The 27105-nt window shown below is 45.3% G+C and overlaps 1 protein-coding gene across 3 annotated transcripts in view; it reads left to right on the forward strand.

Moving 5' to 3' along the window:
- The window catches only part of KIF5A (kinesin family member 5A), a 57888-nt gene that overhangs the window by 20682 nt on the left and 10101 nt on the right, over positions 1 to 27105 (forward strand). For all 3 annotated transcript variants that reach the window (XM_079966663.1, XM_079966665.1, XM_079966664.1), the window contains exons 2-23: positions 2106 to 2193; positions 2320 to 2393; positions 2764 to 2868; positions 4250 to 4298; positions 4497 to 4552; positions 5213 to 5300; positions 7999 to 8123; positions 8313 to 8417; positions 10232 to 10380; positions 10717 to 10865; positions 13773 to 13948; positions 14133 to 14201; positions 15454 to 15660; positions 16907 to 17053; positions 17858 to 18046; positions 19377 to 19494; positions 20068 to 20126; positions 20367 to 20476; positions 21382 to 21483; positions 23446 to 23506; positions 23612 to 23683; positions 24591 to 24695. In XM_079966663.1, the coding sequence (XP_079822789.1) occupies positions 2106 to 2193; positions 2320 to 2393; positions 2764 to 2868; positions 4250 to 4298; positions 4497 to 4552; positions 5213 to 5300; positions 7999 to 8123; positions 8313 to 8417; positions 10232 to 10380; positions 10717 to 10865; positions 13773 to 13948; positions 14133 to 14201; positions 15454 to 15660; positions 16907 to 17053; positions 17858 to 18046; positions 19377 to 19494; positions 20068 to 20126; positions 20367 to 20476; positions 21382 to 21483; positions 23446 to 23506; positions 23612 to 23683; positions 24591 to 24695 (2403 nt within the window). The remainder of the gene's footprint in view (positions 1 to 2105; positions 2194 to 2319; positions 2394 to 2763; positions 2869 to 4249; positions 4299 to 4496; positions 4553 to 5212; positions 5301 to 7998; positions 8124 to 8312; positions 8418 to 10231; positions 10381 to 10716; positions 10866 to 13772; positions 13949 to 14132; positions 14202 to 15453; positions 15661 to 16906; positions 17054 to 17857; positions 18047 to 19376; positions 19495 to 20067; positions 20127 to 20366; positions 20477 to 21381; positions 21484 to 23445; positions 23507 to 23611; positions 23684 to 24590; positions 24696 to 27105) is intronic.

Below are 27105 nucleotides of genomic sequence, written 5' to 3' on the forward strand. Positions count from 1 at the left end.
TGGGAAAACATCTGACCATGTCCAGCTGTCTTGTGAAACAACTTGAAACAGAGAAACCAAACTTTTTAAAGGGCCCACTGCTGTTAAGCTTCTTCATTATTCTAGCTCAGTTTCAGTTCAGGCACTCAGATTTTTAATAACAATTGTGATACCTTAAAGGCTAACAAATTTATTATATCATAAGCTTTCGTGGACCAAAGTCCACTTTTTCAAATGCATGGTGTTCCGAGTTGAAGATATCTATATACAAGAGTTTCTCAGCTTACACAGGGTTACGTTCCAGGGATCGTGCCAAAAGACAAAATCGTGTATAGTCAAAACAGAATGCATCAGATAGTTAAGCAATTACTGCACAGAAGCACTTCAGGTACATGTTATCCTGCCACAAGTCATAAGAACAGAAGGAGAGTCTTGCTGGATGAGGCCAGTGGCCCATCTGGTCCAGCATGTTGTTCTCACAGTGGTGAACCAGTTGCCTGTAGGGAAGCTTGCAAAGTGAGCATGAGTGCAACAGCAGGTTGAAGTGGACTGAGTGCCCCAAAGAGCTAGCAAGATGCTTGAGCTATGGCTGTGCTGTAATCTACACAGGGTGGAGGAGCCACATTGGTACTGGGAAGTATTACATCGCATGTGCCTGATTTTAAGAGTCATCTTTTGACAGTTCTTGGGAGAACCATATCAGAGCTACAGCAAATGGAGGGACAGAGGCCACTACAAAGAGGCTTGGCGTTAAGAACAGCCACCAAATCTATGTTTAAAAGCATCCAGCAGTTGGACAGCTCCCTGTTCTCAGAGCAGTCTGTGTGCAAGGGCAGAAACTCACCCAGTGCTTCCCATGTGGGCTCCTTGACACACGTCTTGTGGCCTGGCCTGGCTCTGCTGGACCCTTTCTGATGCATCAGGGAAGAGCTGCAGACCCAGAGGATCATTTTACACAAAAAACCTGCCAATTGTCAGAACCATAGTGTCTAGACCAGCCTTTCTCAACGTTGGATTCCAAACGTATGTTGTTGGACTACAAATCCCATCATCCCTAGCTAGCAGGACCAGTAGTCAGGGATGATGGGAGTTGTCATCCAGCAGCATATGGGGGCCCAAGGTTGAGAAAGGCTGGTCTAGACTAAATAACACATACCTTTGGTAAAGTAACCCTCTGGTGCCTTTGTATTTTCACTGGATTTCCACCTCCTTCTGGCTAGGGGCAGATGGGACTTGCTTGCACAAAAAAGAGTGTGTGGGCAGTATATAAAAAATGAAGCATCTCCACAAAGCACGTAATGCTGTTTGTTTTGTGGCAAGACCTAGCAGAGTAGCATAGCACCAGGGATAGCAGCAGGACAAACAGGCACTACTGAGGGAATGGGGGCTTTTTAAATCCACTTTTCTTATCCAAGCTGTGTAAATAATTAGATCTCCCAGAGGCGAGCTGTGGTGTAATACTTTGGAAATTCCAAGGTAAGACTATCTAGGAGGAGTGGAAGAAATATGTATATAGTATGTATGTATGTATGTATGTATGTATGTATGTATGTATGTACTGTATGTATGTATGTAATTATAGATCCCCTATACCTTCCATTGCATATGGGTGTCTAAATAAACAATGTAGTCATAAACAGTAAGTGGGGGGGGGTAACATAAAGCATCTGAACAGCATAATAATAAGCAAGAACCAAAATCAATCACAATTTAAATTTTCATAAAGCCCTCCCACATCTAAACAGGTTCATAGTAAGGTGCTTAAAGATGTAACCTGCCAGCTTTCATGGGGCAGAGAGTTCCATAGCCTAGGTGCCCCTGATGATAAGGCCTTGTCATGACGTTTGGAAAACAAAAATAGGGTTGGGAGGGGGGTTGTAGTAGGAGACCCTTCCATATTCAGGTCTGTGCAGATTTACTTGGGATTAAGGCACACTGGAGTTGGGTTTGCAAGTAAGAATGCATAGGATTTGGTTGCTGCTGAGCTGGTTGAGTATGGAAACAGAATAAGTGGATGGTGAGGTGTGTGCTGCGTGAGTTAGATAGAATGGGCATTTCCTATAAGCCTCTGGGTGTTCCTAGGTAGCCTAGGTAGCCCTTGACCTCTCTTTTCTCTCCCCTTCTAGGGCAAGCCTTATGTCTTCGATCGTGTCTTCCCACCCAACACTACCCAGGATCAGGTGTACCATGCCTGTGCCATGCAGATTGTCAAAGGTTAGTCGGGGAATTGGTAGAATGGTGGGCATTTAGTAGGAGTTGTATAAAGGGGCAGGAAGGGCGAGGCAGAAAGCCAACTGGGGAAATAAATGAGTCCTCTTTTTTTCTTTCTTTCTCTTGCAGATGTGCTGGCTGGGTACAATGGCACAATCTTTGCTTATGGGCAGACATCCTCGGGAAAGACTCACACCATGGAGGTGAGAAGGCATATAATATATAAGGCATGGAAAAAACTAGGTCATAGCTAGGAAGCCACTGACAAGAAGGCCCTGTCATAAGTTCAAGAAGCAAACGTGGAATGGGGTGAGGAACCCGTGGCCTTCAAAATGGTGTTGGACTTCAACCCTCATCAGTCTCAGCTGGCATGGAGTTATGGGCGTTGTCATCCTGGGGTTGCAGTACATTAACAACATCTCGAGAGACACAGGTTCCCTACCCCAGTGGTAGGGTATCCTTGCCACCTTACCACCTGGAGATGGGACTATTTATCCCCTAAAAGCTAAAGCTTAGCTCTAAAACATTTGAGGAGATCCGTTTGGCTCATTCCTGATGTTTCTGTTCCTCCAGGGTAAGCTGCATGACCCCCAGCTGATGGGAATCATCCCTCGCATTGCCCAGGACATCTTCAACCACATCTACTCTATGGATGAGAACCTGGAATTCCACATTAAGGTCAGAGACATACGGAATAATAGTGGGACCAGGGGTATGGGCAACAGTGGTGGGTACTGGGAACAAAGGATCTGTATTTGCAATGGGTGGGATGCTCAAATGAGATGGTTGGAAAGGCACATCTTGGTCAGGGAGTCAGATCCTCTGGTTCCAGGATTGGCAAAGGACCTCAGGTAGTTGTCAGCTGGTGAACATGGAGGGAAATAATATTTCTTGCGCATGAGCTACCCAGACAAAACTAGTGCAGAGGATCCAGAAGCTTTACAGGAACCATAGCTCAGTGGAAGAGCACATGGTTTCCATGAAGAAAGCCCCAAGTCTGATCCCTGGCATTTTCAGTAAAAAAACTAAGAAATAAAAAAACAGGTAATGGGAAATATTCTCTGCCTGAGATGATGGAAGGAGCCACTTCCAGTCAGAGCAGACAAAGCTGGGCTAGACAGGAAAATACTCCAGCCTGGTCTAAGGCAACTTCCCATGTTCCCATAGGCAGCAGTGACATGGGACAGGTGCTTTGGGGTCCTAGGACCAGAAGGATTTGGGTCTTATAGGGTCCTGCAAATCAGCTAGCAGAAGCTTAGTCTCCACTCCTTTCCCCCTCTGGAGCAGGGAGCCAAAGCCTGACACAAAGCAGTCCAGGGAAGAAGGGCTTATTCACACTGGTCTGTGCTTAAAAGCTCTGTGTCCATGTGTGTGATTTATTTCTTTTAGCTTTCCCCTTGAAAACCCACTTTGTAGTGCTCAATTGGAGTAAATACTAATTTGGGTTTTCCATGGGTGACTGTTTGCTCTGATTCAGCTTTAAAGAACAGGTTTTCATGGGGAAAGCCCTGGAGCAACAACAACCACAAAAGCAGGGATGCTTGGACATGGAGCTTTAAAGCATGGGCCTTTGTCTGGAGAGAGTGGGGCAAAAGGAAGTGTGGATAAGCCCTCAGGTCCACTGTTGTATTTAAAGAGGCTATAAAGGTCAGGACTGAACAAAGGGGCCAGTCCTCAACCGCAGGGCTCAGGCTCCCCCTCTGTTTTCTCAAAGAATTGTTGGCAGTTTCGCCCACACCCGACATGCAATGCATATGGCATCCCCCAAAGAATCCTGGGAACTGTAATTTGTTAAGGATGCTGGGAATTGCAGTTCTGTGAGGGGTAAACTACAACTCCCTGGATCCTTTGGGGGAAGTCATGACTGCTCAGAAGCGGCATAAATGTGCTTTAGATTAGATGTATGGTGTAGCGTGACCAGAGCGTATTACTTATTCTCACTTTGAGCACAGTGGTTCTCAGAAAGGTATGTGTTCACAAGGATGATAACTGAGGGAAGATTGAGGACCCCCACATCTTTATGTCTGTTCTATTTATTGACTCTCTCTCCCCATCCCAGGTTTCCTACTTTGAAATCTACTTGGACAAAATCCGTGATCTGTTAGATGGTGAGTTATCATCAGGGATGTTGAGGGGAAATGGTACGAACAGGGCATTGAAAGAGTAAAGGAGAAGGGCTTGATAGGAAATAGTGACATGGGGGGGGATTTTGTCAGGGGTGCTGGCCTTGGTGCAGGACTGAAGTGAAATGTATGCTCCTGGATCAACTGTGCCCTCTCTGAATGATCTCCTCTCCTTGCCCATAGTGACCAAGACCAATCTTTCCGTTCACGAGGACAAGAACCGGGTGCCATTTGTGAAGGTGAGATTCTTGGGAAAGTGTCACACAGGGCACGCTCCTGGCCAGAATGGAAGGGAGAGAGCACTAGTGGCCTGAGTCTTGGGTCTACACAGTGGTTACCTCGGGGTGCATTTTCAAGCTTTGGGTGGGGAGGCAGGGTTTACAGTAAGATTCAAAGGCTTGTGCTTGGATACATCCAAGTTTAAGTTAACAAAAAGGCAGTTTTGAAAGCAGTTACTGTGCTGGTCATTAAATCTCATAATAACTAGAGGTGTAGATACTTTTGTATAATTACCAGGGTCTAACCATTCTGTGGGGTAGAAAAGCAGTCCCCACAATTTTCTCCCTTCCTCAGTGGAACCTTTGTGTATATCCTAAGGCCTCCTGCCCTAACTTGTGCCTTACAGGTAGTGATGAACTCCCAGCTCCCACCATCCCTTGCCATTGGCCACGCTGGCTGGGTCTGATGGACATTATTATCCTAAAAAATGCAGAAGGGCACTAGTTTAGGGAAACCTACCCTAGGGCATCTGTCTACGGCCAGAAGACAGGGGAAGCTGCCCAGGTTGAGCTGCATGAGGCATGGTGGTGGTGGCGGCAGCCTGGATTAAAAAAGAGAGAGATGAGGTCAACATCACCATGTATACCATGACAAACGCCCTTTTCTTCTTCCCCCCTCAGGGCTGCACTGAGCGCTTTGTCTCGAGCCCTGAAGAAATCCTGGATGTCATTGACGAGGGGAAATCTAACCGTCATGTGGCTGTTACCAGTGAGTTCTGAGAAATAAAAACGGGCTGGAGGGATTATGATGGTGTGGTTGGGTGAATGGGGAGCTCTGAACTAGCTCAGTACAACTTGATTGTTTTAATCAAACCCCTCAGTGGTGTCTGCCATGGCAGGCTGGCTGCGTGCGGCTTGGTGGGTTGCAAGTTGTTACAGGCGTGGTCTGTATACCAGGAAACACTGGGATAGTACTATGCTCATGCTAAGGGAAGGCCTGAGTGAGGTGGGATCAGGTTTCAAGCAGAGAGAGCTACTCCTAATAGATTCTCATGCTTTAATAAACGAAAGCCACATTCACAGCATACATTTAAGACACCATGATGCCACTTTAAACAGCCATGGCTTCCCCCAAAGAATCCTGGGGGCTGGAGTTTATTAAGGCTGCTGCGTGTTCTTAGGAGATCCCTATATTCCCCTCACAGGAAGGGAATTATCTGTGAAGAGGAACTGAAAAATGTAGTTCTGGGAGGGGAGCAGAGGTCTCCTAACAAACCTCCACACAGCAGACTGCAGCAACCAGAATTCTTTGGAGTAAGCCATGAAGGTTTAACGAGGTATCACAATGCTTTAAATATCAGGTGTGAACACAGCCTTGGGGTTGACAAGCAACACATGCTTGAGCCTTGTTAAACCTTTGATAGCATCTACACTGAAAAGTTGTGGGCCCTTCCAGACATCATTTTTATTGTGAGTTTATGATTATTTTTCCTCAGAATGCTATTGGGGTGGTCAAATGTGATCCCCTTTTCAATACTGTTGGTGCAGGAATGGCTATTGAACCCTTTTAAATCTGTGATGTGGAAATACATTTTCTGCTCCAGCATCTCAAACACAGGAAAATAAAAATCACCAGGAATTAAATATGACTTCTCTATTTACTTATTTACTTTTTAAAAAATTGAGCCTGGTCATAGAAATGAAAGATGTCAAATTTGAAACGTCTGAGATGTGGAGCCTGAGATATAGACAGTATTGTTTATTCATTCACTTATGACATATATATCTTGCCTTTCCTCAAAGGAGTGAACACATCTCTCCACAATTTTTCCCTCACAACAATCCTGTGATGTAGTTTAGGCTGAGAAAAATGGATTAGTCTGAGGTCACCCAGCAAGCTTTATGACAGAGTGCTGATGTGAACCTGGGTCTTCCCAGTGCTAGCCTAACACCCTAACCTCTGGGCCACATTGGCTCTCAGTCAGAAGTGATGGATGATAGCTCAATGGTGCATGAGACTCTTAATCTAAGGTTTGTGGGCCCGAGCCCCAAATTGGGCAAAAGATTCCTGCATTTCAGGGGGTTGGACTTGATGACTTTCATGGTCCCTTCCAACTCTACAATTCCATGATTCTATATGGAAAGGGTGGAGGTTCCCATCATGGACTTTGGGATAAAGAGGGCCAGTGAGCTAGACTGTGATAGATAAGTAACATACCAGGGAAGAAGATAATACTTTATTCGGCTATAAGCCCACAAGGTAAAACAAATCAATAGATAAAATAGCATTTTACAATCTAAAATATCAACTAAAATATTTCAACGCATAATCTCTTTCACATTATTTACAATCTCTAAATGTACCGTGTTATGGCCTTGAAGATCAAGATGGTGCATAGAGTTTACTGGATTTTTAATAATCATGCAGCATTCCATGAAGTAACATACCAGGGAGCTGTGGTAGCGATGGGGCTTCTGTGTAGCATCAGTGCTTTGGGAAGGTGTGTTCTGGCTTCTGTGAATTGCAGCCAAGTCTTAACAGCGTCTCTAATCCAACTGTGAAGTCATAAACAACAATCTTGCTGCACCCTAGAGGCAGTGTGTGGTGTTGCAGCCTCTTTCTCCCAATCATGCCTAAGTCACAAAACATGGACCTGCTATTACACAAACAGCATAGAATGTGATAACATTCTTCCTGGGCTTACAATTTCAGCTGAGAGTCTGCATGACTGAATATTCTCTTGTTTATCAAATAAACCCTTTATTTTTCTTAGAAAAATAAGATGAGTGTTCTAATATAGCCTTCTTCCTCACATTTTGTGTTTTCTGAGCAGTCATTCAGCCCTCGCCCCAGCCTTTGGGAAGTAAGAAATATCTGAGAAAAATGTTTATTGTATTTGTATGTGTGGATTCCAGGGCACACACAATACCCCCTTTATCCAGAGAGTTGGACAAGACATGATCAGGCCATTGTTGCTCATACTGTGCCTGCAGTGGTTCACAGTTGGAGGCAAAGAGCCTCTTAATACCAGTTGCTGAGAACTGCAAGTGAGGAGCATGGCTGATGCACTCAGGCCTTGCTGGAGGCTTCCCACAGGCATCTGGTTGTCTGTTGCCAGAACAGTGTGCTGGACTATGGTGAGCCTTTGACTTGATTCATCACGGCTCCCTCATGTTCAATTCATTCTTCTCTCTGGTCAAATGGCTCTTTGAGTGGCTTTTTCCTAATGCATTGACATTTGTCCAGAGACCACAGTGAAAAAGACACAAGTGTGTATACAAACAATTGGGTTAATAACACCCCTATTCTGCCTGTGCAACTATTTAATTGAATACCACCCTAGGCCTAGATAGGCATTGAGTTGGGGTATTTTTTTTCTAGTGCAGGAAATCCCTGCTCAGAATTTCCCTATAGGGAACCGGCTTGGTTCTAGCGCTCCCATGTTCTCACTGTTTTGCCCCTGCAGACATGAATGAACACAGTTCCCGCAGCCACAGCATCTTCCTCATCAACATCAAGCAGGAGAACATGGAGACTGAACAGAAACTGAGTGGGAAGCTTTACCTGGTGGATCTGGCTGGCAGTGAGAAGGTGCTGGGGTTTTTCCAAGGGGGTGTAGGTGCCAGGTGTCCCTGGCCCAGTTGTAGAGTCAGGCAAGGTCTAATTTCTCCCATAAACAAAAGATTTAGCTGTCCCATGTTGGAAATCTATACAGATCCCAGCAATGCCTGAAATAATTATCTTCAACACAGTAATCAAGCTTCTCTTTTTTCCTGGCAGGTCAGCAAGACTGGAGCTGAGGGAGCTGTCTTGGACGAGGCCAAGAATATCAACAAGTCCCTGTCAGCGCTTGGCAATGTCATCTCTGCTCTGGCTGAGGGCACGGTGAGCTCTGGCTCCTTGGGAGACAATAGCTTTGCACTATTTAGACTGGAACACCAAACACATGAAGCTGAGCATGTTCAGCCAGCCTTAAATAGAACAAACTAGAGCAACATACAACCAGCAATGCTCAGCAAGGCAGGGCAGCGGTGCTTACCTGACCTCCTGTTACCTGCCTCACTGTGTCGTCCTGGGAGGGATGAAGCGGTGGAGAGTTTGGTGAGGTGCAAATGCATCTGTTGGAGTGCCAGATTGGCCTCACCAGCCTGTTTGCACCATGCTGACCTTGTCACCACCTCTTCCCTCCTCCTCTTCCTACCAGTACATTGCAAGGACTTGGATAACAGGAAGTAAGCTAAGCCACCTCATGGACCACTGCTGCACACATCCTGTAAACTCTCCACAAGAGACTTGTATATCCTGCAGGCTGCTATTAGAGCTCTGAGAGTTTCCCATAGAGGTAAGTGTGTAAATGTGGAGGCAAATGTGTTGTATTCAGGCACAGGAAAAGAACAGTGGGCAGTCTCCTTAACTACAGCCCAGCTTTCAGATACCCACTTAGACCAGGATAAACCCTGCCACAGACTTGAGTTGGGAGGTCTGTCAGAAAGCTGTATATAACCTGGTAAATAAATAAATTAATTAAGTCACCAACATCTGTATGTAGCCTAAATTTAGTAGTCAAAGTTCAACAGACAAAGCAGCAAACTAGTTAAAATCCAGAATCAACAAGGTGTTATATCATTAAATCTCTGTGTTATTATCTGAAGGTAATTGGAAACATAACCAATATACAAGTGGATGTTATCTTGAATTGTCTCTCAGCAGCAAAAAATATTGGTACCATGATATGCTTTCCGTTAACTGGAAAACAGCAAGAATGTGAAAATTAACTGATTATGCAAGGTTTCAAGAGGGAACGTTCTCCATCGTAGATTCACGGCAAAGGAAGCAAGTGCTTGTGAAATTTAGGGTATAGGGGTTCTACAGTTGTGGGAAGTTCCCCCTTAGGATATGTTTTCTATTTTAAAAAACCCAAATAAATTAAATTCTGCAAACCTTTGATTCTCCCAAACCTGTTGACCCCTCTGTCTTGTGTATGGATTGTGCCATTTGGCTATATGGACTGGCACTTTGAGATCACTTTGAATATACAATCCTAGAATTGTAGAGTTGGAAGGAACCCAAGGGTCATTTAGTTCAACCTCATGCAATGCAGGAATCTCATCTAAGCATCCATGACAGATGGACCTCTTTTTGCTTAAAAACCTCCATCGAACAATGATTACTGGTCAACAACTATAATGAGCTAGCAGCTTCATACCTGATGTTGTTTGGGTATCCTAAGAAATCCAAAAGAAAATTGCCATTTTGAAACCAATGGTTAAAATCAGTGCAGTTTTGAAAGGTTCGGTCTGGCATCTTGATTTAAAATGGTTCCCAATTGTATACAAACATAGATGAAAACCTGCTGTTTTATATTAGGAACCATTATGCAAACTTTGGGTTACAACATCTTAAGAGGTTTATTCAAATGCATATTGAATAAACAAAAAAGCAACTTTCCAAAATATATAGTAGATTAACTACCATATTGGCCTGAATATAAGCCCCTCTTTTGGTTGAGAAATATCCAAATTTTTATGGATAAATTTATATTCAGTAGTAGATTGATTCCAAAATGACTTGGGTAAAATGAATTTTCCCTTCCCTTCTAAGAAGGTGCCATGGAGTGTTTTGGGGTGTCTGGTGGCCAGTTTTGCCAGTGCATGAATACCAGTAAGTCAAATGTGCCTGCTTCATATTGTCTTATGCAGAAGAGCTACGTGCCCTACCGGGACAGCAAGATGACTCGCATCCTCCAGGATTCCCTTGGTGGAAACTGCCGCACGACCATGTTCATCTGCTGCTCACCTTCCAGCTACAATGATGCCGAGACCAAATCTACACTCATGTTTGGGCAGAGGTAACTACCCAGCCACATCCTACTCCTTTCATTTTCTGTTGCAGGGAAAGACAAATGTTGAATGTTGCTGGAAAAGTTACAAGTCTTAGAAACACACACAGTTTTTCTTCAGGCGCAGGGAATTTAAGAGCAAAAGTTTGGGGGAAAGTAGATTTTTACCTGGCAAGGCAAAATTCCTAATCACTTGGAATATATGGGGTCTGCACTACAGCTGGAAATTTATCGAACAATAATTCCTTCTCTGCAGGGAGGCCTGTATCTCTGTGAAAGGTATTTGGCATCACTGACACAATTATCTGCGTAAAGGATCTTACACTTAGTTCTGCCCCACTGCAGGGCCAAGACAATCAAGAATACAGCATCGGTGAATCTGGAACTGACAGCTGAGCAGTGGAAGAAGAAGTTTGAGAAGGAGAAGGAGAAGAATAAGGTCCTGAAGGAGACAATTGCCAAGCTGGAGGCTGAGCTGGGGCGCTGGCGCAATGGTGAGCAGGAAATCTGCAGGCTGTGTTTGGATTGCAGATCAGTCTACTTCTGTTGCATCTTTTTAAGAAGGCATGGGACTTTCTTTTTTATAATGCTTTTTATTAGTTTTCTTACATTTTGCAAATTGTTCCATTTCTTACTAACAAATAACAGACACACACACAAAATTGAAGAAAATAGGAAAATAAAAAAGGAAGAACACACATACATCCATAAGTTCTTAAAAGAAAAGTTATGCCACCATATTCTGAATTTCCAATTACTTAGCTTTCCCAATAGACGTCCGTCTTCCTCAGTGCAGGTCTGTCTTATCTTTTTGTTAATCTGCTTCTTTGGTCATGTCCTCATTTTCTCTGTTATCTATATGCTATATTTATAATCTGTCTTGTAATTTGCAAAATTTAATCAAAGCATGTCCAGGTTTTTACTTGGGGACAATTTTTTTAAAAAATATTCTTTATAAGTTTCCCACTCCTTTTTGAACTTTTGGTTTGGCTGTCTCTTAATGGTCTCTGTCATTTTTGTCAATTCCAGATAATCAAATAATTTATCCTGCCACTCCTCTTTTGTTGGTACTGATTCTCCTTTCCATTTTTTGGCAATCAGTATTCTCGTTGCTGTTGTAGAATATAGAAATATTCTCCTTTTTTCATCTGGAATATCTGAATCTAAAATGCCCAAGAGGAAGGCTGCTGGTTTCTTTATAAAAGTTTGCTTAAACATTTTTTTTAATTCCTCATAAATAATATCCCAGAAATTCTTAATTTTTTTTGCAGCCCCACCACATATGAAGCAATGTCCCTTCTTCCTGTTTACACCTCCAGCAAGTATTACGGTAGATCTCATTTTATACATTTTTGCCAGTTTGCTGGGAGTTAATTACCTATAGAACAGCTTCAAGAAATTTTCCTTTAGTGTATAACAGGCCGTAAATTTCCATTCTTTATTCCATAATCTTTCCCATGCTGATGATTGGATATTCTTGCCAAAATCTTTTGCCCACTTAATCATTACTTCTTTCACCTCTTCATCTTTCACCTCCCACTCTAAAAGAAGCTTGTATATTCTAGATACTACTCGTTTCTTATTTTGTATTAATTCTTTATCTAATTTTGATTCTTCTGTTGCAAAACCATTTTTCCTGTCTATCTTAAAAACCTCATTTAATTGCTAATATTGTAGCCAGTCCGTTAGGTGATGTCTGATTTCTTCGAATTTTTTCACTTACAATTGATTATCTTCTTCTAATAGATCTTTGTACATGGCTCAGTTTGTTTCCATATTTTTTCTTTTCTCTGCAATGGCCTCCAGAGGGGATAGCCACCAGGGAGTTTTTGGTTCCGATACATCTTTATACTTTTCCCATAACTTATATAGTGACTTGTTGCGTTTGCAAAGTAAAGGAAGGATTGGACCCTGATTAAAAATCAAGACACGAGGCTTTGACCAGTAAGGCTCTCGGAGAAAAGTGCGTAAACTACACCCCTCACCAGGCCATTTTATTAGCAAAAGAATCTTTTACACAGTGCTCGTAAGAACCAATCATATTTCCTCTGAGCATTTCCACAAACCCACGTGGGGACAAGTTAAACTACTAAAACTAATTAAGCACAAATATTTCTGGGGTAAATAAGTTGAGAACTACAAAGAAGAGCATCTGGCAACCCAGGAGGTAATAAACAATCAATACATATGATAAGAAGGATGGCCAGGAGGACAGTGACCATTATCCCCTTAATGTGAGATCTGTTTCCTGGCCCTAAGATTAACATCCTACATCAAAGAACTTGCCCACTATCTTTGAGGACCCAGGACGCCTGCCTGTCTAAGTGTCTACGTGATTCGTGAAGAGCAAGGAGAAATGGGCAGCAGAGGCAAAAGGGCATCAAAAGGGCATGAATGTAGAATCTTATGGGATTTAATCAGAAATTATTGTCAATATATCAAACCCAGTCAACATAATGTCTTCATCGTGGACATGATGGCTTGATGTATATTTTATAATTCCTCATGGTAATCCCATCTGACCCCTACAGTGACTTCCTTATGATATGATTCAGGAAGCCTCTATGAATTTTACCTTTTTCATATCTCAGGTAGGCATACCACCCAAAGCGATTATCGAAACCTTCCAAATCTAGTAAACCTGAGTTCTGCAATGTCATCCATTATTTTAGCCAACATAAGCAAGCCGGTTCGTAATAAAGTTTCAGGTCTTTCAAGGGACACATCGCTATCCACATCCACCCCATGTATTTGGAGTGGGAGGTGTCCTCTGGCACAAGTGGGCTTGTTCTTGTTGAAAGTTTTCCCTTTGGGAAACTACCCCACCTTCTTTTAAAATGATACAATAATAATTGCACATCCTCCCATCATAGCAGCCATCACACAGACCAAAATTGTGGTGGTGGAGAAATACTTGTAGCAAGAATTATGACCACATCTGCATCTGGGGACAACCACAGCTGATCTTTGCTCCCAGCAACCTAATATCAGTTTCTTTCAAAACATAGTACAACATTCCACACAAGCAATTTGTTACAGCACTACTAACAGTATAACATTTTAGATTCACTGTAAAATAGGTGATGTTGATTACTAGAACACATATCAGTTGATATTGTTTAAGTTGAAATAAATAAACTAGAGTCATATATGATAGCACTTTTCAGGGCAGTTGGGTATTAATACAAAATATAACCACCTTCCAATTCTTCAAAGTGCCAAAGCAGGAAATGGCAAATAGATTTCTTAGAATAGGAGTGGCCAATGTTGTGGGGTGGCACTGCGGAGCTGCCTTCATGACAGATCCAAATAAGGTGCTGCTACTTATTTAAATCATGTGGGGATGGGACACAGTGGGGTTTTTTATTATTTTAATTGCTTTTTTAAAACAATCCTCTCAGGTGAGAACGTCCCAGAAACAGAGCAGCTGAGTGATGATGAGAAGGTGGTGCCTGATACCTGTGATGAGATGCCTATGAATGACAACAACTCCTCCATTGTCATCCGGATCTCAGATGAGGAGCGGCACAAGTATGAGGAGGAAATCCGCAAACTCTACAAGCAACTTGATGACAAGGTCTGAGGCCTCCCCTCCTTCCTTTATGCTGTTCAGCCTCCCGTCCCCCTCAGGTCACTTGGATGCTTGAAATTCTACCCTCACCTCAGACCATGATCTTTTCTCTCCATGCCTGGTATCTTGTGTCTGAGGCAGAGCACGTGGTGGCTACCACCACTGACGTGTTTGTTTCCTCTCCATCCAGGATGATGAAATCAATCAGCAGAGCCAACTGATGGAGAAGCTCAAGCAGCAGATGCTGGACCAAGAGGAGGTGAGCAGTGCTGTATGTGTTTGTTTACAAGAGTTTGCTTCTATGTTGACATGTATGTGCATGCATGCTGGTGTGAACTTTGTCTCTCTCCTTGCTATGTTCTTTCTATTGAGTATATCATCTTTATACTTGCATGCTGCATTCATATCTGACCCTTCCTTCAAGGAACTTATGGTGCCCCTTCCTATTTTGCCTTCACAAGAACCCTGTGAGGTAGCTTAGGCTGGGGGATTTGAACTCTGGTATTCCAGTCCAATATGCTAACCACTACCCCATTCCAGCTTCCATGCATTCTCTCTCATTGTGGTGATCACACAAAGGGCCCCCAGACGCTTGACGGTCTATTGACCCTGTGCTGCCACTGCGATTGCTTTTTCCGCTGCCACCACCCCGTATCTCACGGGGACACATGGAGTCCAGTCAGTTGTTAACATAAACAAATAATCAAGTTTACTTTTAAATGCAGGAACAAGCTTATGGTTCCAGTTAATTTTTCTCTTGTCAGTTTCTTATTCTTAGTTCCTAACAACTCCAAACTGATTATTCCAACTATCTATCTGACTCCACCTAACAATTCCTCTCACTCTCTCACAATACAACTCTACCAACTCACACCTAAACCTCCCTCTTCCTTCTTCAACTCCCAAACCTCAACTTACTTTCAAAACCTCCCACTCTAACTTTTACTCTCCCCTTGCATTCTCACTGGCCAATCATATCACACCCATTTTAACCCTTTCCTTATGATCCACCCTAGGAGGCAAACGCCACACTCATGCTGACTCTCTTTCTCTTCATCTTCGGGCTCATCCACACGTACAGTTGCTCCACATTTCTAGGCACCTGTCTGAGAACACATTTTTTTTTTTGCCCTGGAGCTTTCTCCTCAAATTCTCACTCTTTACCACTGAATCAGAGCAAAAGACAATCCATGGAAAACCTGCATTGCCCTTTGTCCCAAATTAAAGAGCGGATTATCCTGGGGAAAGTGGCATGGCAAAACAAAAAAGCACTTGGACATAGATTGGGAAAGAGCAGAGTTGTGTGTAGAAAGCATGGGGCAAAAGGTAAGAGTGGACAAGCCCTCTCTCTCGACACTCCTCTATCACACTCTGTTCGGACGCCTGTCTATCCCACATCATTGCTATTTGGGCCTTCTGTTCAGTCCCTCTTGCTTCTTTCTTGACTGCCCTTGACAACTTTTGGCCTACTGGGTCCTTCCTTATCCCATTCTCTGCCTCTTCCCCACCAGCTGCTAATGTCAACTCGTGGGGACAATGAAAAGGTGCAGCGTGAGCTCAGCCACTTGCAGTCAGAGAACGACTCAGCCAAGGAGGAGGTCAAGGAGGTGCTGCAAGCTCTGGAAGAGCTGGCTGTCAACTACGACCAGAAGTCCCAGGAAGTAGAAGAGAAAAACCAGCAGAATCAGCTGCTGGTGGATGAGCTGTCCCAGAAGGTGGTAAGTGCTGGGATGCCAGGTCCTTCCTTGGGGTTAGTAAACTTGAGATCTATTGGTAGAGGAGGATCAGAACCACATTGAATCTTGGCTTAGTCCTCAAGAGTATAGTGTGTGTGTGTGTATGTGTGAGTGTGTGTGTGCGCATATACTCTGCAATTATGCAAAAGCATAGGAAAAGTGCACAGTGCAGAACTGGGTGTAGAATTCACCTTCCTGAAAATTTCAGCTTTCATTTTAAAATAAGAAACAAGTATCTACCCCTTATGGCTGCAAAAATATTCTTGAAAGCATCTGACCAACGTCTGCTAAAATCTCTGAAGAGCACTTAAATAAAATTTCCTGTTGTTGGGGCACAGATTCAGTCCTCCACATAGCACCTTACTCCTCAGCATAACTAGTACTAGCAGTATAAATTACTCAAAACAGTAAAAAAGAAAAACTATTAAGAGTATGAGAAACTGGAGCTTGATTTGCATAATTTATACAGATTGCAGAATTCATTTATTCTTAGTGTAGAATGCTAATCTTTCTTCTTTCAAGTGTGGAATGCACTCAGTCCTGCCTTTGAGTGAACTCACAACAGTCTTTCAGTGAGGCAGAGCTAGAGCAGAGAAAGCCCCCATTCACCCTTAGTCTTCTGATTACTGAGGCACTTCAATTTAGATCCAGTTTCAGGTCCATTGCTTTCAGCCAAGCACTCCTTGCAAGTGCTCCTTTGAAGGCTTTGTCTAGTGGCAGACTTTGGGTTCTCAAATTTCAGTGGCATCCTGTGAGATGCTAAAATTCAGTGCTCCTCCACCTCTCACACTCTGTTCTACAGCATTTCTTTGGTGCCCCCTGCAGTGCGACACCCAGTGCGACTGCACCTGTCACACTACACTAAAACTGCCTCTGTTTGTCCTACAACATGTGAATCAAGTGTTCCTAGAAAATGTTGACCTAAACTTTCAGGAATGGATTGTACTAGTATTGTGATATGGCATTTATTTCCCTCCAAGGCTTGTGTTTGCAGAATCTGGTCCACTTCAAATGACAGAGCTGGGAGGGAAGCTTTAACCCAGCCTTTGCCAACCGGGTGTCCTCCAGTTGTTCTGGACTACGACTCACATTGCCCTAGCCATCCCATCAGACTTTGCTGATGGGAGTTGTAGCCTAACCCTTTATCCTGCCAAAAGAGAAGGTTCTGTGTTTGCAAATCAGAAGTTCCGTTTTCTTGGGTTGGCTGAACCATCTTCTCACCCTGCAGGCCACCATGCTGTCCTTGGAATCAGAATTGCAGCGGTTGCAGGAGTTCAGCGCGCATCAGCGCAAGCGCATTGCTGAGGTCCTCAATGGCCTCATGAAGGATCTGAGCGAGTTCAGCGTCATTGTGGGCAATGGTGAGATCAAGCTGGTAAGAAAGAGGGGAGACACTTGGGAAGAACACCTGGTGAGAATATACAATATTGTATGTATTATGGACCTGCAAGAGATTCCCAGCTTCAGCATTGGCCCTTCCCAATTTTACTTTTATTACAGAAAATAGCAACACAAGGGTTAACTGGAGTTGATGGTGGTACTTCTGGGCAGGCTGGTACTATAATTGTGTGTTAAGTTGTGAGGTGGGATTTCTACATACCAGGTCTGAAAAGAAACAGGACAACCTGGAAAACCATTGGAATCCAAGTGTTGTATCAAGTGTTAGCCTTAGAGTAAAACTCACTGAAATTAATAGACATGGCTAACTTAGGTCCATAAATTTCAATAGTTCTCCTCTGAGTTAAACCATTCCCAGTCCAAAATGAGGGAATGAAGGGTGGCAAATCCATATTAAATAGCTAATGTGGAAGCAACCAGTTTGAATGGCTCTGCTTGCAAGGGTCATGTGGTTGAGCTGTATGCTCCAGACAGTGGCTGCTTCAACACTGTCAGTATGTTGCGGGTGATTTTCAGCCATTTCCCAACAAATGTAGGGTGTTCAATTAAGCTGGTTTTGGTGCTCTTGTCCATCAAGCCCACTTTTTTAAAAATGAACTTTTTGTGGTAAGGAAAATGATAGGAAAATGCCCTGGGAATCATGGGATAACAATTGCTTGAAGTGATGACTTCTACTCTACGGGCAGACATTTTGAAAAAGAGTCAGGATGAATGCTCAGCAAACAGATCTGGCTGGAAGAGGCTGGTCAGTGTGTTCATACTCCCTCACCCCCATTCTCAGCCAGTCGAGATCAGTGGTGCCATTGAGGAGGAATTCACCGTTGCCCGGCTCTACATCAGCAAGATCAAATCGGAGGTGAAGTCTGTTGTGAAGCGCTGCCGGCAACTGGAGGGACTGCAAGTCGAGTGTCACCGCAAGATGGAGGTGACAGGGCGAGAACTGTCTTCCTGCCAGCTCCTCATCTCTCAGGTCAGACCTGTGGGAGCCAGGACAGAAGAACTGCAGTCATGGGGAAGTGGGGCTTTGAGAATGTGGAACAAGTTAGGGAACCTTTTTTGGCTTGGCAGGCCAGACCTTTATTTCCCTGCCCCAACTTTGACAGGTTGGTGATCCCGCCCACCATTCAAAGCTGGCCTGTGCAAGGAGATCGTGATCAAGGAGGACCGATCTCTTGCTTTCTGAAGGGTGCACCAAGAGTGCCCCATGGGGAAGTCCCTTGCAAATCCAAACCAAGCAGGAATGAACTCCTCATGCATCTGCAGATGTATGAGGAGTTAAATCCTGTTTCCTGCTGCATGAGCAGCCAACCAGCCATGTCTCTACTGCTACACACCTGACAACAGGTGTGGGGCAGCTGGATGTGGTTTGGAGAAAATGGCCTCACAAGCTGATTTGGCCAGATCTGACCTGCGGACTGAAGATTCCCCACCCCTGAGGTAGAAGGATTGTAGGGAGGCCCTCAGTGTTTCCCAATACTAAAAAACAAAAACATCCGGAAGCATAGGCACTGATTGCCCTTACCTCGACCCAGGGAGACAGGCTGGGCTTTGCTTTGATCCAGGGCAAATGGGGGCAGCTAGGGTAGTGCATCTTTCTCTAATTCAAGAGCAGTGGTGGGGCTCCTGTGGTCCTCCAAGTGCTGCTGGACTCCCAACTCCTGCCATCCCCAGCCAGCGTGGTTAGCAGTCAGGGATGATAGGAGTCTTAATCACTTGAGGGCCCACAAGTTCCCCCTTGCCTGTTCTAGATCCTTATAAACCAGAGTGCAAAAGGAAAGTAAATCTGACCAAGAAGATATCTGACTTAACAGGCTTCCTCTTTCCTCCTAGTGGGGGCAGGAAGGAGATCACTTATAAGGTGGTTCCATCCCATCTGCTCAGGTGACTTCTACCTAATTCTAGCAGCTTTTGTGGTCTTGGATGAGTTCCTTTCCAATTCAGAGAAAGCATTCCAGCAGGGTTGGATCCGTTAGCTTACCTCTTAGCTGAAAGGGATACATTTGGTTGCATTCCACAAAACTAATGTTTGGGGAGGCTGGCAAGCCTGTCTCCCCAATGTGAGGACTTTGAAAGCCATTGCACACTCAGGTTTGCTGTGGGGTACACCCTTGACAATAGCTTCAACCTTGCTCTCTGAGAAATATGCTAACACCTATTTGCTGTCCTGTCCTGACCATGGGGCATGGCAGGTGCTGTAGGGTGGCTCAAGGTCAAACTGGATAGGCTGTTAAATGCACCTTTGTATTTGATGTACCTGTAAAAGTTATCTCTTGCTTGTTCTTCTCCCTGCAACCCCTCAGCATGAGGCAAAGATCCGCTCACTCACGGAGTACATGCAGAGTGTGGAGCTGAAGAAGAGGAACCTGGAGGAATCCTATGACACTCTGAGTGAAGAGCTAGCTAAACTGCAAGCCCAAGGTTAGGCTATGCCTTGGCTTATATCTGATGCAGAACATGTGAATGGTTGCAAGATTTGTGCCAGAAAAAGGTGCTTGTGTTTGTTTGTGTGTGTGTGTGTGTGAGAGAGAGAGAGAGAGAGAGAGAAAGAAAGAAAGAAAGAAAGAAAGAAAGAAAGAAAGAAAGAAAGACGGAGACAGCTGCATAATGTGGTTGACTGTTAAAAGCAGAATCCTTGATTATCTGATTACACTGGGGTCTGCAATCTAGTTTGCTGACAAGCAACCTTCAGCAGATTCAAGTGCTTTTTTTTTCATTTTCAAAGTGTTTTATGATCTTCATTGTTTACCCTCACAACAACCCTGTGAGGCCGGCCATTTTAATTTCCACTGTATAGATGAGCTAGTTGATTAGTTGTGTTATTCTTTAAATGGACATGGACTCCACCCCATGGCTGCACAGAGGCTGAGAGATTAAGCTGTGACAGTGACTTGCACGCTCAGGAGGTCACAGGGTAAATTCAAGGGATAGGATGGCCATGTCTCTGGCTGTACCCCAAGGATTATTATTTTTCCTCCTCCTTCTCTTTCACAGAAACTGTTCATGAAGTGGGCAAGGAGAAGGACTTGATCCAGGATACAGATGAAGTGAAGGTTCGTATCACAGCAGTGGCCTGCCTGGTTCAATCCCCGGTGTCTCCAGGTAGGGCTGAGGCAGCCCCCTGAAGAGCCACTGCTAGTCAGTGTGGACATTACTGAGTTTAGATGCCCCAATGATCTGAATCAGAATAAGGCAGCTTCCTCTGTACTTGTGGAGAGGATCCAAGGTGTGTGCTGCCATGTTCCTGGGTTTGGCTTTCTGCCTTTCTGACCTGTTTCATCCCTATCACACAGAAGGCCCTGGAAGTGCAACTGGAGAGCCACCGTGAGGCCCACCACAAACAGCTGGCGCGACTGCGTGATGAGATCAACCAGAAGCAGAAGATCATTGATGAGCTCAAGGAGTGAGTCATCCTGAGGATGGGCCAAGTCACTTCCATGGGTGGGATGTGGTTCACCACGTAGGGTGGGTGAGTCTCGTGATGAGACAGGCTGTGCAGAAGTTGGGAGACTTGGCGTACTAGCAGGGCCTGGGTGGGGGGCTGTTGTGGGCTGGAGCTGAGGCAAGGCTTGGAAGGACTGGGCTTCTGTGAGAAGCGGAGGAGACAAACCAACCACAGCCACGTAGCTTATAGGAGGTGGGAACCAGAAGGAAAGTCAGAACTAGGAGCAAGGCAAGAGCCACTTTGGGGCTAATGGCAATGCAGCCTAGGCTCAAAGCTGTTGTGGTGTGTGCGATGCAAGTCCATGCCCCTTGTGTGATATAAAGCTAGCTGAGTGGAGTGTTTAGGAAGCACATATCCAATAAGGAGCTCCAGGCGGCCAGTTCAGGGCTTGAGCCAGGCTCTCACAGCTTGGGACATATGTGCACCACAAACTTGAACCAATTTTACATGTGATTGTTCCCCCTTCTAAGAGTTGGGGTTCTGACAAGGAAGCTGAGATTGACGAACCCCCTCCCCCTGAAACAAAACACCCTCCACTGCCCAAAGTTATTGGGGGGGGGATGGTTTAACCTAGTTAAAAATCAGGTTGTTAGGGCTAGGAATGTGTCTAAGACTGGTAGCAGTGGAAAGGCTTAAGCAGTGGGTGAGTCAAGCAGCAGCGTCTGTGCTTTGTCCCAATCTGGGGGCTCTCAAGGACTGCAGGCCAGGGCTCTTTCGTCTGTCTCTGCCTCAAGCATTTAACATTTGCTTCCTGTGTTGATCTGAGGGGGATAAGACCTTTAAGAAAGCACGGGAGTCAAGTGACGTGTTTGCTGTCCCTGTGTTAGTGTCCCTGTTTTTCTCTCTATTCTTTCCCTGCTTAGCTTGAACCAGAAATTAGAGCTTGAACTGGAGAAACTGCGTGCTGACTATGAGAAACTCAAGAGTGAGGAACAGGAGAAGTCACAGAAGCTACAGGAGCTGACGTGAGAAGACCCTCCTGCCCTTCCTTTCCCAGACACTTTCAGTCCCGGACTCTGCTCATCCCAACCAAGGAGCAAACCACAAGAGAAACAAAAGCCAGCATTTGAGGGCAACCACCTCTGTCTAGACCAGCCTTCCCCAACCTGGTGCCCTCCAGGTGGTTTGGACTACAATTCCTACCAGCACATGATGCTATCTGAGGCTGATGAGGATTGTAGTACAAAACATCTGGAGGGAAAGCTCCAGTAGTACAAAACATCTGGAGGGAAAGCTGATATTGACCTACTGTGTTTAGAGGGTGGAGAGGGCCTAGCTAAGTGATGGAATACATGCTTAGCATGTAGGTAAAGGTAAAGGGACCCCTGACTCTCGGGTTGCAGCGCTCATCTTGCTTTATTCGCCGAGGGAGCCAACGTACAGCTTCCGGGTCATGTGGCCGGCATGACTAAACCGCTTCTGGCGAACCAGAGCAGCGCACGGAAACGCCATTTACCTTCCTGCCAGAGTGGTACCTATTTATCTACTTGCACTTTGACATGCTTTCAAACTGCTAGGTTGGCAGGATGCTTAGCATGTAGAGGTTCCCAATTTCAATCCTTCACTTTAAAAAGGAGAAAGTGTTGGGAAAGACTCTCTGCCTGAGACCCTGAAGAGCTGCTGCCAGTCAGAGTAGACAATACTAGCCTAGGCAATATGACCCGATATAAGGCAATATCCTAGATTTCTGCTGCTTTGACATGCCACTTCAAAGGCTGATTTCCCATGCCTTATGCTTGACAAGGTAGTTTGGGAATGAGAGAAACGTGTTCACAAATATGGGTGTATTATATAGGAATACTTACCACTGAAGCAGAGTTGCCTGCAAATCTCTTTTGCATGCATACTTGGTAGCAGACTTGTGTGGAATGGTCCTCTATTGCAGTTACAGATAGGTAACTTTAAAATGAGGAATAGAAATGGGTGTAAGATTGAGCATTTTCCTGGTAAAAGAGGAGACCATTGCTCCTTGATGTAGAAGCTAAATGTCAGAATGCTCTTCTCATTTCTCACTCCTGCTATACTGTGCACCTTTCCCATCCCACCGCTGACCCAGTTGCAGGAAATGTGATGAGAGCTGACACTCTTCCTTCCCCAAGCATTGGCCCCAGGGTTGAGAAACTCTTAACAGATTTTTGGAGCGGGCATTAGCCAAGATTCCGCTTTCCTAAACCATTGTGCACAATCTCCCTCTCCTCCACTTCAAGCACCCCTAATTAGAGATAAGCACATAGCTCCACATGCAGGTTCTGTGCCTCCATGGATTAGGAAGAATGCTCTGTAACATTCTGGAGCTCTCGCTAGGGAACTGGTAACTCAAATCCCCTCTCTTGAGAGATTTCTACCTGCCTGTGCATGCCTTGAGACTAGGGGTAAGCAGCTTCTCCATTTTCTCCCACCACCAAGTCACCCCCCCCCCACATCAGTGCCCTCATCAATGGGTGATAAGGACCAATGGGCGAGTCACCAATATGGAGGCTGTGGGCCCATATGTGTCTGCAGAAGCTTTCATTGGTGCCCACAGGGTCTCCTCCAACTTGCTGAAATTAGTCTCAAAAGAAGCTTTCTTCTACCAATAGAAGATTCTCCCTGCCAGCCTAATTTGGGAAAATTCCTGGGGGTTACAGCTGGGGAGGAGAGAGTTGCAGCATGTGTGTGGCACCCGCAACAGTTTATCTGGTTTGCAAATATGTCCAGGCCCCTCCTAAAATATGCCCACCTCTTGATCATGGTGATCAGGGGCCTGATTTGTGCCTGCTTCCCTCCCTTGCCAGATGCTGGGGTCTAGTCCTTGACATATGGGACAGCAGATCCTTGCACTGCCAGTTCTGCTTCAAGGAGCGCAACTGGACCCTTTCTGCCATGAAATGACTTCTTCCCCACACTCCACGTACCCCTTTGAACATCACTTTCTATCTTCTTCACAGATTTCTCTATGAGCGACATGAGCAGTCCAAACAGGACCTCAAAGGGCTGGAGGAGACTGTTGTAAGTAGCTAAAGGAGAGGTGAAGGATGGGGGCAGGGAGTTGGGCTGAAGCCCCCAGCCTGGTCTCACTACCTCATCCCTGCCTTTCTTCTCGTACCCCTCCAGGCCCGTGAACTCCAGACCCTCCACAACCTTCGCAAGCTGTTCGTTCAAGACGTCACGACTCGAGTTAAGAAAGTATGTTGTCGTTCTTTTAGCCAACTTCATTGTTTATTCAGCATTTATACAGGGTTCCCTAGGGAAATCTGTTCCCCTCCTGACTCCCACCTCTCATCAGCCTCAACTTGCATGGGCCAGTGATCAGGGATGAAGGGAGTTGTAGTCCAGCAATAACTGGAGGATGACAGGCTCCCCACAAACACTTTAGAGGGTTGAGAACCCTTCACTTACACTCAGAAATCCTTATAACAAATGTTTAAAGGCATGTTAGTGGTGCTAGCCCTATGTTGCACCCTGAAGGAGTCAGCTAAGCCTGGGAGATGGTGGCTCACCTAAGGCCATCATGGCAGAGGCAAGATTTGATCCAAGCACCTCCCGCTTCACAGCTCTGCTCTACACTAGCTGCTTACTTCTGAAACCCTTGGCTTCTTTCAGCAACACAAAAGGAAATCTGGTTGAGCCCTTAGTCAACTCTAAAACTGACCAGTGCTTTGATTTTAAAGAGGGAGCTATGGGGCCCCAAACCTGCCTGCAGGCCACATTCCCCAGGAAACCCATTTCCGTTCTTACTGGAAATTCAGCAAGTCACTCCACATGCTCTGGCCCATTCAGAGCCAGCTGTGTCTCCCATTCCAGGATACACCAGTATGCTGCAGCACTGTCCTTAATCCTATGCTAGCCTCATTATATCATTAATAATAACAACCACCACTACCACCAGCACCACCATAATGGCCTCCTTATTATTCTGGAGCAAGCCACCCTAGGAAGCCTCCCAGAACCATGCCTATTTTGGGGCTGGCCAATCAAACGAAGGGATTGGGTTTGGATTCTGGTTGTGTGGCTGCATAACTTTGGCTGGGTTTTCTATCCCATCCCATTCACGCCCCTAGAGGTACAAGTTCACTCTGTGTTTGCCTTCCAGAGCGCGGAGCTGGAACCCGAGGATAGCGGGGGGGCTCATTCCCAGAAGCAGAAGATTTCCTTTCTTGAGAACAACCTGGAGCAGCTTACAAAAGTTCACAAACAGGTGAGTGGGTGGATGGGAGCTGGAGAACCATCATAAGTGGGGTGGGTGGATGGGGGTGGAGAACCATCTGGGCAAGGTAAGACAGCTGGTGAGTGCAGCCCTGTTTGTTTATTTATTTATTTATTTATCTACACTCAGCCCTCTGGGTGGGAAGCCTCCCCCCCTCCTTCCCCACTTCGCATTGTCTCTGTGTATTGTAGCAGCTGTGAATGTTTCTTCATGACACCCTCTACTTTGCTGCAAACGCTATCTGGATTTTCCCCAAGTCCCACCCCCCTCCACTCGCAAAACCAGCTTGGCAGAAAGCACTGCATGGGTGGCTCATACACTCATCCTTGCTAGATATATTGTCTCTGTGGCTATCCCCTTCCCCTGATCAAACCTTGCTTACACCATTTAGTACGGTTTTTGCTTAGTTCAGGGACCAGGGGACCTGTGACTCTCCAGAAGTTGTTGGACTCCCAACTTCTATCAGGTCCAGCCAGCATGACTTATGGTAAGGGATAATGGGAGTTATAGCCCATCAACGTTTGGAGGGTCACAGATTCCCCATCCGTGAATTAGATCCTCTCCCCCTTCCACCATACCAGAGCCACTCCTGCCAACGTGGCTCTGGTATGGTGCCAGATTTAGAACCTGGGCAGCTCCTAAAATAGGCACAGACGTCCAGTTTGTGCTGAGCTATCTGCACGTTTGTTTTGTCCACCTGCAACATTCTGCCTATCTTACTGTGCCACTGCCGAGAAATGCTTGCCAAGCAACCCCCCTGCAGTGGTGGTGTTTGGGCTGAGAGTGGCGTTTGGGTCTAAGTGGGAAGGCTCTGTGTTGTTTATGTATCTTTCTTCTGACTGTGTGTATGGGGTGCTGATGTGGGCAGGGATGACCTGTCCCATTTTGCAACCTGAGGTGAAGCGGGAATGTGCCACCTCCTGCCCTACTGCCATGCCACAAGATTGCTAGACATCTCGGAAGTAAAACCCACCCTCTGGCTGATTGACACTCCAGGCTAGCCAGTGGTTCGAAGAGAAGGGGGGAACTGTTTCCTGGAGCAGCAGTTCAGCCAAAGAGTGACAATGGCAACAACTCATTCAAAGCTAAGTCTTTGCTCTGCCTTCTCAGTAAGCGGCTTGCCCAGGAAATGAGCTCTTCTAAAAGAAAGCAGGCAGCTACCCCTCCCTCCCCCCCCCATTTCTCTCACTCACACTGGTTTTCTTTTGCTTCAAACATAGTCAGAGAGCTCATCTCAGCTAAAAGAAAAGAACTCACCCAGAAACTCACAGATGGTACCTAACACCACAGAAACCAGTGCTGATATGCCTAGGAGCCTCACCAAAATGCTGGAGAGGCTGCACCTCCAAAGGCCCATACCTTCACGTGTGGTGGGAATGCCCCATAATCCAACCCTTTGGGGCAGCACTCCTACAATAAATGTGCAAAATAACTAAACAGGCATTAGAAGTCGCCCCAGTACTGGCCCTATTGAACATTTTCCAATATAATAATGTCCACTCACATTATAAAGAGCTTATAACCCACCTACTCTCAGTAGCCAGAAGCACCATAGCCGGGCACTGGAGAGACCTGTCAGGAGTGAACATGGACCAATGGTATCAAATAGTATGGGAAACACCCTTACTGGAAAAGCTAACCAATAAACTGAAACTGACACAGATACGGACAAATAGAAGAAGAGGCCTTCACCCCAGTATGGTTCACCTTCACAGCCCAACAAGACAACAATAAGAATACCCTGACAGCATATGACTCAATATGGCCAACCTGATCCAAAAATCCATCCCCTCACACACATATAAACAAATCTCACTACAGCCAACCAAAGACAACCAACCAAATCCTAGGCCAGTCCCAACTTCTCTCACCACCAAGGAAATACAACAAGCTAATAGTAAGAGAATCCACACAAGTGACGCTGACACAAAAACCGACACATACACTAAGTAGAAGAATAGAAGCATGACCACCCCACCCTCCTCCCTTTCCCCCCTCTTCTTACCAACCTTATACTGTATGCAACACTAATATCTCACAACAAATGAAACTGATCTGTAGGAAACGCAGCTTGAAAAAATAGACAATGCACGTATTTATTTTTGTAAACTAAGAAATCTTTAATAATTTTTTTAAAAAAAAACAACCCATAGAGAGCTTTCTCTCTAACCTAAACTTGCTGAGGTAGCCAGTGGCAGAGGAAACCTTCAAAGGAAGCAGGAGGCTGTCCACCTGCCCCCCCCCCGGCCAACTCTCTCTCTTTCCAGATTCCTCCTACCTGTCCCTTATTTTGCCCATCCAAAGGTAGCAACTCTATTTAGAAAAGTGAAGTATGTGTGCATGTGCTTGCTCTCTCTCTTGACTGTATGTGTAAAGTGCAGGGACATGGGTAGGGAAGTGA

Source organism: Podarcis cretensis (genome assembly GCF_951804945.1).
Source record: "Podarcis cretensis genome assembly, chromosome: 2".
NCBI lineage: Eukaryota > Metazoa > Chordata > Lepidosauria > Squamata > Lacertidae > Podarcis > Podarcis cretensis.